This window comes from Salvelinus namaycush, chromosome 6 (genome assembly GCF_016432855.1).
Source record: "Salvelinus namaycush isolate Seneca chromosome 6, SaNama_1.0, whole genome shotgun sequence".
NCBI classification, from domain to species: Eukaryota; Metazoa; Chordata; class Actinopteri; order Salmoniformes; family Salmonidae; genus Salvelinus; species Salvelinus namaycush.
Genome location: NC_052312.1, coordinates 19,104,834 through 19,118,876, shown reverse-complemented (window position 1 = coordinate 19,118,876; position 14,043 = coordinate 19,104,834). Strand labels below are relative to the sequence as shown.

General features: G+C 42.5%; 2 protein-coding genes across 2 annotated transcripts; one reads left to right on the top strand and one right to left on the bottom strand.

Moving 5' to 3' along the window:
• The first annotated feature begins 5,657 nt into the window (after positions 1 to 5,657).
• Positions 5,658 to 10,492, top strand: tinf2 (TERF1 (TRF1)-interacting nuclear factor 2). The gene is made up of 9 exons (XM_038996082.1): positions 5,658 to 5,962; positions 6,451 to 6,653; positions 6,908 to 7,006; positions 7,171 to 7,266; positions 7,475 to 7,709; positions 7,830 to 8,607; positions 8,918 to 8,985; positions 9,148 to 9,233; positions 9,509 to 10,492. Exons 1-9 carry the CDS (start codon positions 5,935 to 5,937, stop codon positions 9,692 to 9,694), a joined length of 1,779 nt encoding a protein of 592 aa, XP_038852010.1. The 5' UTR covers positions 5,658 to 5,934; the 3' UTR covers positions 9,695 to 10,492.
• dhrs4 (dehydrogenase/reductase (SDR family) member 4) lies at positions 10,444 to 13,800 on the bottom strand. The gene is made up of 9 exons (XM_038996083.1): positions 13,685 to 13,800; positions 13,001 to 13,143; positions 12,529 to 12,706; positions 12,257 to 12,358; positions 11,811 to 11,881; positions 11,690 to 11,741; positions 11,451 to 11,585; positions 11,235 to 11,290; positions 10,444 to 10,944 (listed from the first exon to the last, which is right to left on the bottom strand). Exons 2-9 carry the CDS (start codon positions 13,138 to 13,140, stop codon positions 10,830 to 10,832), a joined length of 849 nt encoding a protein of 282 aa, XP_038852011.1. The 5' UTR covers positions 13,141 to 13,143; positions 13,685 to 13,800; the 3' UTR covers positions 10,444 to 10,829.
• Positions 13,801 to 14,043: the final 243 nt, after the last annotated feature.

Genomic DNA, 14,043 nt, shown 5'->3' with positions numbered 1-14,043 from the left:
GCGTTCCTTATGTCTGGTTCAAAACAACTGGGAACTCGGAAAAAACTAGGTCAAATATTGACGTCAAAAGATCATCAGGCTGGAAAGTCTGAGCTCAAAAACGAGACCCGAGTTGGATGGCAGAGTGGCGCAGCAGTCTAAGGCACTGCATCTCAGTGCTAGAGGTGTCTCTACAGACACCCTGGTTCGAATTCAGGCTGTATCACAACCGGCCGTGATTGGGAGTCCCATAGGGCGGTGCACAATTGGCCCAGCGTCGTCCGGGTTTGGCCGGTGTAGGCCATCATTGGAAATAAGAATTTGTTCTTAACTGACTTGCCTTGTTAAATAAATATAAAAATAGATTTTCCCAGTCAGAGATAATTTTTTCTGAGTTCCCTGTTTTTTTTAACGCACTGAAGTTGAAAGTCAGAGATTTCCATTCAGATGAAGTTCCAACACAAAACTGAATGAGTAATATTCAGTCTGAAGCTACTTCTGAAGCCAAAAAGTAAAAGACAATCATCTCTGTTATATAAAGCTAAGAAAATAAGTATACTAAGCTACCAAGCTGCTAGGACAGACAGAACAGTGTGAAGTCAGAAGTGTGAACATTCTTGAGCCCAACAATAGCAGGAGAGTTTCACAGACCCCCACCCAAATGCAGAGGCCTTAGAAGCCCCAATGGCTTATCCCTGTCCAGAGATCAATACAGTACCCCATGGATATTAAAAATAACCCTGCAAGGAATAACTACAAAAAAACTCCTCAAAGACAATCCAGAGACACTATTTGCTGACTGCTACAAAAAAGGGAATGTAAGCAATTTTCACACAAACCATCCCCTGTCATGGCACAGTGCTAATAAGAACTACCCCAATGTAAAGAGAGAAGGTATTGGCCCAGGAAAAGCTCTCATACTGTGACGACTTCCCCATCCTGAGTGAGCCTGATCACACCTCTTCAAACTGTCCTGCAGACGAGGATAGTCACCCCCTCAGCACTGAACACACCCAGGTCCCACAACTGCACCGCTTCTCCATCATTGAGAGGGATACATTCACAGAGCTGGAGAGAGACATGGTGGAGCTCAGAGAGCTAGTCCACACAATCCAGACAGAACAAGCCTACAAAACAGACCAGCGCAACCAGCTAAGACCACCCCAAGCAAACCCTGGCCAAACCCTATATAGGCCCCCCCATATCAGACCTATGCAACTTCTGCCCACCCCATGCCCCCCGCCCCTGCTGCAAGGACCTCAACATGACAGCAGGACATATGACCAGGCCGTGAGCAGAGCAACAACTCCCACTATTACACCCGTCCAAGCCCCATCCTGTGACTTAAGAAGTATGTATCAGATGCTCAACATGCTCTGCTCACACCTACTGTGATGGTCCGGGCCTAAACCACACAAAAACAACACCAGACACTATGGAACAGAAAGCTTTTACTATCTCATCCTGGAATATACAAGGTGTGAGGTCATCTGCTTTTGGCCTAAAGAGCAGGAACCCAGACTTCATCAAAGAAATTGGAAATACAGACATTGTCATCCTACAAGAAACATGGTATAAAGGAGACGGACTCACTGGTTACCCTCTAGGTTACAGAGAGCTGGTAGTCCCATTCACCAAACTACCAGGTGTGAAACAGGGAAGAGACTCAGTGGGTATGCAAATTTGGTATAGAGCAGCCCTAACCCGCTCTATTAAATTAGTCAAAACAGGAAAATGTTACATCTGGCTAGAAATTAATAAGGAAATGATCTCAACAGAGAAAAATGTCCTTGTGTGTTACCTATATCCCCCCAATAGAATCCCCATACTTTAACGATGACAGCTTCTCCATCCTAGAGGGGGAGATCAACAATTTCCAGGCTCAGGGACATGTACTAGTCTGTGTCAACCTAAATGCCAGAACTGGACAAGAACCCAACACCCTCACCACAAAGGGGGACAAACACCTACCTAGAGGTGACAGCATTCCCTCCCCCATATGCCCCCATAGACACAACTACGACAACATAACCAACAAAAACAGGTCACAACTCCTGCAGCTCTGTCGGACGCTGGGTATGTACATAGTCATCGGTAGGCTTCGAGGGGACTCCTATGGTAGGTACACCTGTAGCTCATCTCTTGGCAGTAGTACTGTAGACTACTTTATCATTGACCTCAACCCAGAGTCTCTTAGAGCGTTCAGTCAGTCCACTGACACCCCTATCAGATCACAGCAAAATAACACTACTTGAACAGAGCAATGCTCAATCATGAGGCATCAAAGCAAAAGGAATAGAATAATATTAATAAATGCTATAGCTGGAAGGAAAATAGTGTGGAAATATACCAAAAAACAATTAGGCTACAACAAATTCAATCCCTTTTAGACAACTTCCTGGACAAAACGTTCCACTGTAATAGTGAAGGTGTAAACTTGGCAGTAGAAAACCTAAACAGTATATTTGACCTCTCAGCTTCCCTATCAAATCTAAACATTTCAAGCAGACAACCTAAGAAAATTAACAACAATGACAAATGGTTTGATGAAGAATACAAAAACCTAAGAAAGAAATTGAGAAACCTATCCAACCAAAAACATAGAACCAGAAAACCTGAGCCTACGCCTTCACTATGGTGAATCACTAAAACAATACAGAAATACACTATGGAAAAAGAAGGAACGACATGCCAGAAATCAGCTCAATGTAATTGAAGAATCCATAGAATCTAACCACTTCTGGGTAAATTGGAAAACTAAACAAACAACAACACAAAGAGTTATCTATCCAAAACGGAGATCTATGGATAAACCACTTCTCCAATCTTTTTGTCTCTATAGCATATAACAAAGAACAAACAGCAAAAACATATACATGATCAAATACAAATCTTAGAATCAACTATTAAAGACTACCAGAACCCACTGGATTCTACAATTACAAAGAATGAACTACAGGACAAAATACAAACTCTCCAACCCAAAAAGGCCTGTGGTGTTGATGTTATCCTCAGTGAAATGATAAAATATACAGACCACAAATTGCAGTTGGCTATACTGAAACTCTTTAACATCATCCTCAGCTCTGGCATATTCCCCAATATTTTGAACCAAGAACTGATCACCCCAATCCACAAAAGTGGAGACAAATTTGACCCCAATAACTATCGGCGGATATGCGTCAACAGCAACCTTGGGAAAATCCTAAGCATTATCATTAACAACAGACTCGTACATTTCCTCAGCGAAAACAATGTACTGAGCAAATGTCAAATTGGCTTTTTACAAAATTACCGTACGACAGACCATGTATTCACCCTGCACACCCTAATTGACAAACAAACAAACCAAAACAAAGGTAAAAGTTTTCTCATGCTTTGTTAATTTCAAAAAAGCTTTTGACTCAATTTGGCATTAGGGTCTGCTATAGAAATTGATGGAAAGTGGTGTTGGGGGAAAAACATACGACATTATAAAACAGCAAGTGTGCGTTTTAAAATTGGCAAAAAACGCACACACATTTCTTTCCACAGAGACAGGGATGCAGCTTAAGCCCCAACCTTTTCAACATATATATCAACGAATTAACGAGGACACTAGAATAATGGCGCCAGCGGAGATGGCTGCCGTTTTACGGGTTCTCAACCAATTTTGCTATTGTGTGTGTTTTTTTGCGTTATTTGTAACTTATTTTGTACATTATGTTTCTGCCACCGTCTCTTATGCCGAAAAGAGGTTCTAGATATCAGGACAGTGATTACTCACCTCGTACTGGACAAAGATTTTTTCTTCAACAAGTCGGACGCAAAGGATTTTCATCAGACACCCGACAAGGTTAACATCCCTGTCATTCGCATGAGACAGAGATATCGGGGAGATAGGTCGGGGTGCCTTGTGAGGATCCGATGACGAGTGGGTAATCTGACTCTACCATCAGTCCTATTAGCCAACGTACAATAATTGGATAACAAAATAGACAAACTACGATCACGAATATCCTAGCAACAGGACATTAAAAACTGTAATATCTTATGTTTCACCGAGTCGTGGCTGAACGACGACATGGATAAAATACAGCTGGTGGGATTTACGCTGCATCGACAAGATAGAACAGCTGCCTTTGGTAAGACAAGGGGTGGCGATCTGTGTATATTTATAAACAACAGCTGGTGCACAAAATCTAATATTAAGAACGTTTTGGCCTCCCGGGTGGTGCAGTGGTCTAGGGCACTGCATCGCAGCGCTAGCTGTGCCACCAGAGTCTCTGGGTTCGCGCCCAGGCTCTGTCGCAGCCGGCCGCGACCGGGAGGTCCGTGGGGCGACTCACAATTGGCCTAGCGTCGTCCGGGTTAGGGAGGGTTGACCTCCCTAACCGACCTCACTCGAATCTGAAGTCAAATCTACTGTTTGCTGATGATCTGGTGCTTCTGTCCCCCATCCAGGAGGGCCTACAGCAGCACCTAGATCTTCTGCACAGATTCTGTCAGACCTTGGCCCTGACAATAAATCTCAGTAAGAAAAAAATAATGGTGTTCCAAAAAAGGTCCAGTTGCCAGGACCACTAATATAAATTTCATCTAGACACCGTTGCCCTAAAACACGCAAAAAACTATACAAACCTCAGCCTACACATCAGCGCCACAGGTAACTTCCACAAAGCTGTGAACGATCTGAGAGACAAGGCAAGAAGGGCGTTCTATGCATTAAAAAAATATAAATAAATTTGACGTACCAATTAGGATCTGGCTGGGGCTCTGTTCACAAACACAAACAGACCCCACAGAGCCCCAGGAGAGCAACACAACCAACCAAATCATGAGAAAACAAAAAGATAATTACTTGACACATTGGAAAGAATTTACAACAAAAAAACAGAGCAAACTAGAATGCTATTTGGCCCTAAACATAGAGTAAGTACACAGTGGCAGAATACCTGACCACTGTGACTGACCAAAAATTAAGGAAATCTTTGACTATGTACACACTCAGTGAGTATAGCCTTGCTTAGCTATCCTAGCTAAGTATAGAAATCTTGCTAACGTTCCCTAAATTCAAACGGGACGATATGGCAACTAAGAAGTTATCTGAAGGCAGACCTGGTTCCCAAGAGAAGACAGGCTATGTGCACACTACCCACAAAATGAGGTGGAAACTGAGCTGCACTTCCTAACCTCCTGCCAAATACATGACCAAATTAGAGACAAATATTTCCCTTAGATTTTACAGACCCACAAAGAATTTGAAAAAAAAATCAAATTTTGATAAACTCCCATATCTATTGGGTGAAATACCACAGTGTCCAATCACAGTTAAAGAACAAACACCATTGTAAATACAACCTATATTTATGTTTATTTATTTTCCCTTTTGTACTTTAACTCTTTGCACATAATTACAATACTTTATATAGACATACGACATTTGAAATGTCTTTATTATTTTGGAACTTTTGTGAGTGTAATATTTACTGTTAATTTGTTAGTTTATTTCACTTTTGTTTATTCTCTATTTCACTTGTTTTGGCAATGTAAACATATGTTTACCATGCCAATAAATCCCCTTCAATTGAAATTTAATTCATTTCCCAGTTCCCAGTTGTTTTGAACGCGGCAATACTACTGCGAGAGCCATCACAATACGTCACATCCTGAAAGGAAAGTTTTCTGGACAAGGCGGGAGAAGACATGGTGATTGAGCTATAAAAGAACACAGATTGTTTTTCTTTTTAAAATGTCCAAACTTTCAAAGTCAGTGTAATAGTTACAGAACTTCAAGAGTTGCATATTTTCAGTTTGTATAGCTAGTTAATCACTGTTGTTGTAACCTCGTCGTTAACAATATCCAGCAATCTCAGAATAAGCACTTTGTTAGCTAGCTAACGTTGTTAGCATACAACGTTAACTATCCCAGCTATAGAAATCGAGCAAACTTTGCCTAAATTCGGACTGGACGATATGGCAACTAAGAAGTTATCTGAAATGGGTAATTAACTTTGATTATATTTGGTTTCTAACTGTTCTCTGCATTGACACTAGTGAACTAGTAGCAGTAGTTAGCAACCATTGACAGTAAAGACACGGCATAACTAACTGCCGTGGCGGGCTAAATTACTTTTAATCAGTTCAGAACATTCCAAACCCTGCGGTGGTTGCCATACTAGCTTGTTCAACCATTTATTTTACCAGTAGCAATTAGTCTCGTAAAACAAGACCGCTAGTCAGTGTAAAATCAGTGACATTGACAGTTGCCAGACAGTTTTACAACCCAGTCAATAAATTCTGGTGTCATCAACCATTAACGTTAGCTTGGCTAAGGGCTTGCAGTAACTTGCACAACTACTTACATTTGTATCATTTTGCCCAACATTGTTTGTATTGATATTTGTGTGGTTACTGTGGTAGGAAGTTGTCAGTAATGTTTTTTTTTTTTTAAAGAACAGCCAGTCACTCATCCCTCTCCTTCACCCTCAGACATCTCCCTCCCCTTATCTTCCTTACGCCTCCTGGCCCCTCCTCTCCGGCTGGTCTCTGCCGCCATGTGGAAGGTGATAAAGGAACGCGATGTGATGCATTATGGGACGCTGGAGGAGTTTGTGACGTCAACCTGCGAGACAGTCCCTGGCTTGCTCACATCTAGACACCAGGCCAAGCTGGCTCTGGGGCTGAGGGCACGGGTGGGTGAGACTTTTGGGACAGTTATGTTGTAGTGAAAAAGGGTTGTATTAATTTGGCACATAACGGAAGAAAACAAACTGAAACATGGTGGGACTATCTCAACTTGTCCAATAAGAGACTCGATTTTGTTTTCTTTTGCTATGGTGTGTCCTAATGAATACAACCTTGTATGTATACAGTATGTGCTTCCACTGTATGAACTATTGTCTATCTCTGTTCAGTCCCTAATTTTCACTGCTCTGGTTGTTTATAGCTGATCTTAGAAGTGTGCCATGGCCTGGACCCACCAGATCCAGCGGTTATCCTTCCCCAGCTGGACAGGATCCGTGCCCTTATTCCTTCCTCTGCACTGGTGAGTGACAGTCAAATACTGACCCCTCTAAGTCAGCAATTCTCTGTACCAAGAGTGTGGTATTTGAATGGGCCTTTATCACCCTTTTAACACATTTTTCCCAATCATTTTGTGAGAAATACAGTGTTTGCTGTAAGTTATGTTTTTGCATGCCTATGTTGCAGAAGAAGGATGTGAAGATTGAGACCGCAGTCACCAACTTGCATGGCCTGGTGGAAGTCCTCCTGAGAGACCCCACAGAGAGAGCACTGTTCTACATGGTGAGACTGCCTCCTCCCAGATGCAATGTTTAAATGAACAGATTTTATTGAGAGACCATCAAATTAGGAACTGCCCCCCTTCTCGCTCTCTTTGGTTGTCTCCATCTTTCTCTCCCCCTATTTTTCTCTCACTCACGCTCTCTGTTTGTCCCTTTCTCTCTCTCTCCCTCCCTCCCTCCACCTCACTCTTCTCTCGTCTTCCCTTCAGGTGGAGTTTCCTTCAGAGTATGGCCCTCAGTTTGATCAGGAACTGGAGAAACTGCTGTGGGAGTTCCTGCTCAGACTGAACCAACTTCTCCCAGTCCCTAACCTGGCTCAGACAGTGTCCTGGCTCACTGCTGCCCCTCCTGTCCTAGAGGAGTGTGCGAAGGCTGCCTCCCAACCCCAGCTCCTGAGGACACTGCTCCAGCACCAGATCTGCCTGGGACACCTGGATTTGGCAGGTGGGTCTACATAGGGCGCGTTCCAGGCAGACTACGTTGGCGTCACCAGCCATATCTCACAACACCTGGTTAGGTGTTTAACTTATCAGCTAACCTCATCAGTCTGTTATCTCCTTTCAGCTTCTCTTCCTCCCTGTATGGGCGACTCCATCCTTTCATCCCTATCTCTCCCTCCCTCTGGAAGATCTCAGCAAAGCGAACAATCAGGATCTAAGCCTGCCTTTGTTTCCACCCCAAACCCTCAGTCTTTAACCCCATTGACCAATCGCAGACAGACACAAAACAGGTCATCACCCATCACGCCTGTGATAGGTGGGATTTGCAACGAAGAACTGCCAGTCATGGCTTCAGCCAATAACAGGCCAAGAACTTGCAAGGAAGACGTTACTATCCAATCGGATTCAAGAGAAGTGGAGAAGAAAGCCGAGTCAACGGCAAGGTCAAAATATACTGAGGGGGAATCTGAAGAGGACGAGGAGGTGATAGTCATGAGAAGAGGGAGGAAGAGGAGGAGGAGGAGTGAAGAGAAGGATTTGACGAGTGATACAGATGAAGAGACTGAGAGGGACGTTCAAAGGGACTGTTTGGTTCAGTTGGGGATTGCAGGCCTCAAGGTTCCGGAAGACCAGCACCTCTGCTCTTACATCACATCCTGTCTGCTTAACCAACCCAGAGTGCTCATCCCCCGACTGACTTCCACAGACATCACTGCACATGTGAGGTCACAACCTCGCAGTCCTTCCTGCAGCAACAAGACACCAACAGCAGGGAGATCTCCATGGGGACAGAACAAGAGGCTGACGATAACGGTGCGTCGGCTTCCTTCGACCCAGCAACGGAAGTTGAATGACAGCTCGTTGACCCTAGATGTGGCGCTTCCAGCATCAGCTGACAAAGAGTAAGAGAGAGACGGGTGCTGATTTAATTAAACAACCAAGACTACTTTTTTTATGCTAGCCTGGTTGCCAGATCTGGCTGTGGTTTCTTTAGCCAACTCCGCTGTTGTTCATTGTCATTTCATACATGGCATGACGACAAACAATTGTGGAATTGATTAAAGCTCAAACAGATCTGGCAACTAAACTAGTAAAATACTACTAGTACCAATACTTAAAACTAGAGCCATAACGATGTATATTGTAAAAAGATTATCAATACTAACAGAAATGTAGGACATTTAACTCATTGTTACACCTCCCATTTTTCAGGAACTGTGTGCTTCCTTCAGTTAGCTCTCCCTCCATTGTTCCTCTGCCTCAAATGAGAAGAAGCACAGGTAATCTCCCCACCCCCTAAAAGATGATAAATGTTTCATCATTTCTGTGAGCATGAACTCATTGTACTGTTTATGAATTAGTTTACAGTGCAATGGTAACCCAGTAACACTCTTAGATTTGTTATTTTAAGCCTTATGTTTTTCCATCTTGTCTCCTTCTAGAAATACTGACCTCACCAGTAACCAGTGACAATGATGACGTCATAGGAGATTCAGAGGATGAAGCGACAAAGAATTTCAAAGGCAGGGTAAGAATTGATCCTGTTGAAGTTACTTTAGAATATCGAGATGCACCTTTAGTTCCCCCCTCATGTTCAGTAGGTTACATCGTAACAAAACATTTTGCATCTGAAGACCAAAAAAAAGTAAAGGTTCTGTTTCAAATTGTTTCCTCCTTACTGAGACCCTACTGCTGCTATCATGTTTGGCATGTCTTTTTAAAATGGCCACTAACAAATTTACCATTGTGGGATAATAAAATGGACTACTACCATGTCTTTCTAATGTGCTCTGTCTCTTCTAGCTGTTTATGAAGCGCTACTATAAGACCAAGCACGACACCTATGTACCCACTCTCAGGGAGTTCTGGAAGCCCGGCCTGGCACGACCTGCTGTCTCCCGGCAACGGACACCGATGACACGCTCAATAATTCACAGACCTATGGCAAAATCCTTTCACCAACCATGGGGAGCAAAAAATGCATTTTGAAACAGGAAGGGTACCATCTGAACTTCTCCAATAGGAACACGTTTCTTGCTGCAAAAACATTTTGCTACAGTTTGGCCAACTGAACACAACCATGGTTGTAAAAGTGTATGATTGGCAGTTTTAGGATTCTTTGTATCTGAATCACTTTGCAATAAGCATTATTTAAAAACCTGTGACTTATTTTGAAATCAAGAGGATTAACCTATGTCACCAATACTTACAGCCTGTGTGCTGTCATTGTCAAGAGTTCAGATGTCCCAACACATTTTCTTTTTGGGGTCATACTTATATCTTCAGATGTTGATGGCTGCGATAACTGAGGCAAGAGCTTTCTCATATTGGTTGACAATTTAAGTAATTGTCAAGAGTTCAACCAATTTTTATTTCAGCTCAATATCTTCAGATTCTGATGCCTGATTGTAATAACTTGGAGAAAATGTTTTTTCTAACATATTTTTCAATCAAGTATTTGTTAATTATTTTATGTACTCAATGAGTGGGGTTTTAATATGTACTTTTGTATCTTGTCATAACTTTTCATAACTGTATTCTAAGAACTGTTTAAGCTATAATGTCATGAATTAAATGTAAATTAAGCATCTGCCAAGTAGTATAGTAATACCTTTTTCACATTCAATGTCTTTATTACTGTGTAAACTATTACACTGTTTTGGCTGTCTTTTATACACACTTCTCTTGGTTTCACTAATTACCATGTAGTTCTCTTAATGAGGTACAATAAGCCAAAACATGAATAGCAGTGTAGTCCTTTTTATTAAGGCAATGTAGGTATAAACTGGCCTGAGTTTGGATCCTGCTTGTGAGATCAAATGCTTACAATGTGCTGTGACAGATTTTTAAAAGCGTAGTAAAAAAACATGGCGTTTATTTGTTAACTGACTGCACTGTATAGTGCCCACTGAAAAACATACCCAGAAAGAATATCAGTGGTGGCGACTGTCCACTTCCCCATTGCTTCCTGGCTTCGTGTCCTCAAGTCATTTTATTTTGAGAGAAAGAAATGACAATGTATAGTGAATCTTACAGTCCATTATTATATTACAAAAGCATCGTTTCCTTTGAGTGTTACAGTCACCGTTGCCAGATTCTATTAACACTTTCCAGTCAATCAGCCTCACAGTCTGCAGCTCATCCCTCCAGTCACAGTGATTGTCTCTCCAGTGATGTAAGACGCATCCTTAGAGCACAGGAAGGCGATTACTCCACCGATCTCCTCTGGCTTGCCAAACCTGGGAGAATATAACAAGAATGGATGTATTTTTTTTTGTATGAAATAACCTTGTGACAAGGTGGTAGTTGCACATGCTACGATTATGCATTTAATTTTGTACTTGATGAATAGTGTCAGATTACTTCATGGTGTACGCCACTAAAATAAATCAATAAACACAGACCATGTCACAATTTCTACCAATTCAGTCACAATGAGGCACTTGTGGCCACACATCACAAAAACAATAACACTTGAAGGTAAGAATGTGCCCTAAATAACACAACCAAGAATGAAGTTGAAGGCAACCTTTTAATGCTAAGCTGCTTCTTGAACTCGTCCACAATGTCTTCGTCCTGCCACAACTGAGAACACAGAATCGTCAAAACACCCTACTCTATGAATTATAGAGGGAAACAAAGGATAAATGTGTGACAGGAAGAGGAGTGAGGGTAAGGAGGGTAGGTGAAGTGAAAAGGGTACACAGGTAAAGATGACAGAATAGAAAGGGAGGGGGGTCCTCACTGCTTGGCTGAAGGGGGTCTTAATGACGCCAGGGGCCACACAGTTGACCCGGATGTGGCTCTGGGCCAGTTCAGGGGCCAGGGCTCTGGTTAGTCCCAACAGGGCCGTCTTACTCACGCTGTAAGGGCCCAGTGCCTGGTGGTGGGGAGGTCAAAGAAAGTAAGAATTCTCCATAACAATGCAAATTGATCTAATGATCAAACCAAGAGGAATTTAGAGGTCAAATCAGAAGAACTTACCTGCATAGGCTGGTACCCAGCGACAGAGGACACAAACACAACACTCCCACCCCTGGAAAACAGATATTTTATAGCTCACAAAACAATTTCCGAACTTTCTATTCCTATTTCTCTCTCTTACCCCCTCTTCTCCAAATGAGGCACCACCAGTTGGGTCATAAGAAAGGCCGACTTTACATTCACATCCAGGATCTGTGTGAAGTGCACAATATAATATCAGCTGATATCGCAACACTCTTTTTTTGGACATAGCTCAAATACCACTTTTCTCATATGCTATCATCCTTCTCAGACTAAGTGAAACTATATCTTCCTAAATGTATGGTTATTTGATGCATTTTGTGTTTGGTTATTTAAATGAGTGTTTCTTAATCCTGGTCCTGGGGACACAGAGGGGTTGACATTTTTGTGTTTGCCTTAGCACTACAAACCTGATTCAAATCATCAACTCTGCAGTAGTGCCGCGGCCTTGTCGACGTTTGACTGGCGTCTGCTACTCACCACAACGTGAGCCAGGAACAAGATTAAAAAACACTGACCTAGATAATAGGGATGCCAGGCACACACCTTATCCCAGACTGCTTCTGTCGAGTCCATAATGTTCCCAAAGAAAGGGTTGACTGCCGCGTTCGAAACGAAGATGTCCACACCACCACACTGTTCCACTGTCTAAACAGAAAATAATAACACTGAAATTCAGTTTAGGCTTGTGACTGATGGCTGTGCCTGTGATCATGTATTAAGTCTCCCTGTATAAGGCCAAGCCAGAATTATCAATTGATGTTTACTCTGGATGCAACTGTTAGAATGGGACCAAACTTTATGGATGTTTTCTTTACCATGTTAACAAGTCTAGCTCTGTCTTCACTATTCCCAACGTTGCAAGTCGTCCCGGTCACTTGTATCTTCTCACTCTGCAGTAGTGCCACGGCCTTGTCGACGTTTGACTGGCGTCTGCTACTCACCACAACGTGAGCCCCTCTCTGCCCCAGAGCCTGGGCTGCAGCCAAACCGATTCTGGAAGAGATGCCACAAGTCCTAGTCAGTAGGAGAAATATGTATATTTTGCATGATATACTGTAGGGCCCAGAGTTTTCCTGCCAGGATGACCTAATCAGGGAAAACTCTGGGCCCTATACTGTAGATATACCCTAGTTACACAATATAGGCTAACTAAGTGTCCAGATTTTTTCCAGGTCAGGCCAAGTAGTCAGGAAAAACTCACTATAAGGAACATAGAGCAGGAGAGCAATTCACTATAAACAAATGAACTACAACCCCAGCAAAACGGTTGGTACAGCCATTACTTACCCATCTGTGGAGGCAGTGACTATGGCAACCTTCCCTGCAAGACTGCTTTGAGACCCAGCAAGACTGCCTCCTGACATCTTTCTTGTCTGACCTGCGACGGGATTGGTCAAAAGGCACCTGCTAACAAGACACCGCAGCATTACCTGGAAATAGAGAACATTTCTCAATGCACACACATACAGTAGGCTCACATATTCAGGATGCAAAAACACAACTGAATGTCTTACTTACAAGCTCCCTTAATAATAGCAGACTAAAACTCAACTCCACGATTTACGATGGAGTTGAGCGGTGACTTGTATAATTGCAGCCTATTCTTTGAGTGCTGAAATCAGAGTTTTTGAGAAAAACACTAGTCACCGCTCAACTCCATCGTAAATCCTGGAGTTGAGTTTAATCGGCTACCTTAGTTATTGCATTGCTTTATCCATGATGGAGGACACAAATATGTTTAAACTGAATTTATGTGCTTCCTTATTGTAGTTGTCAAGCAGTCGACGAGCTTGAAGATATGAAATTAGGTGAAAGTTGAATTGTGCAAGCACGCGACTACAGTAGCCTATAGTTTGTGCTGAATTCAAAATGCAAAGAGATGACCTTCCCTTCAACAAGAGCTACATGAAAAGCCAATAATCAACGTTTGGGCATAATGTTGGTTTATATAAAAAATAAAAATAAATCTACCTCTGTTGATGAGTCCGTTCAGTACAGCGACAAAAACACGAGTTTAAAGACGAGGGATACGGCGTTTCCGGCACTTTTTCAAAATAAAAGTCCTACATTGGGTGTTCCAAATATGATTTAACTGCAACAATTGGTCTCGCGCCTGTACTTTCCTCTGTACGGCAGCCTATGGGCCACACCAACGATGATGGATAAATGAAGATTACTTACTCAGGCAGTTTACCATTGGAAAAAGGCTAATGTTTGGAAAACTGAGTTTTCGCCCCCGCCCCTCTGGAAACTTTCTGAAATCTCTTTTACTCACCCTCTTCTGAACCCTCAACCAATTTGATCGATATGATGATGAATCCTATGTCTCT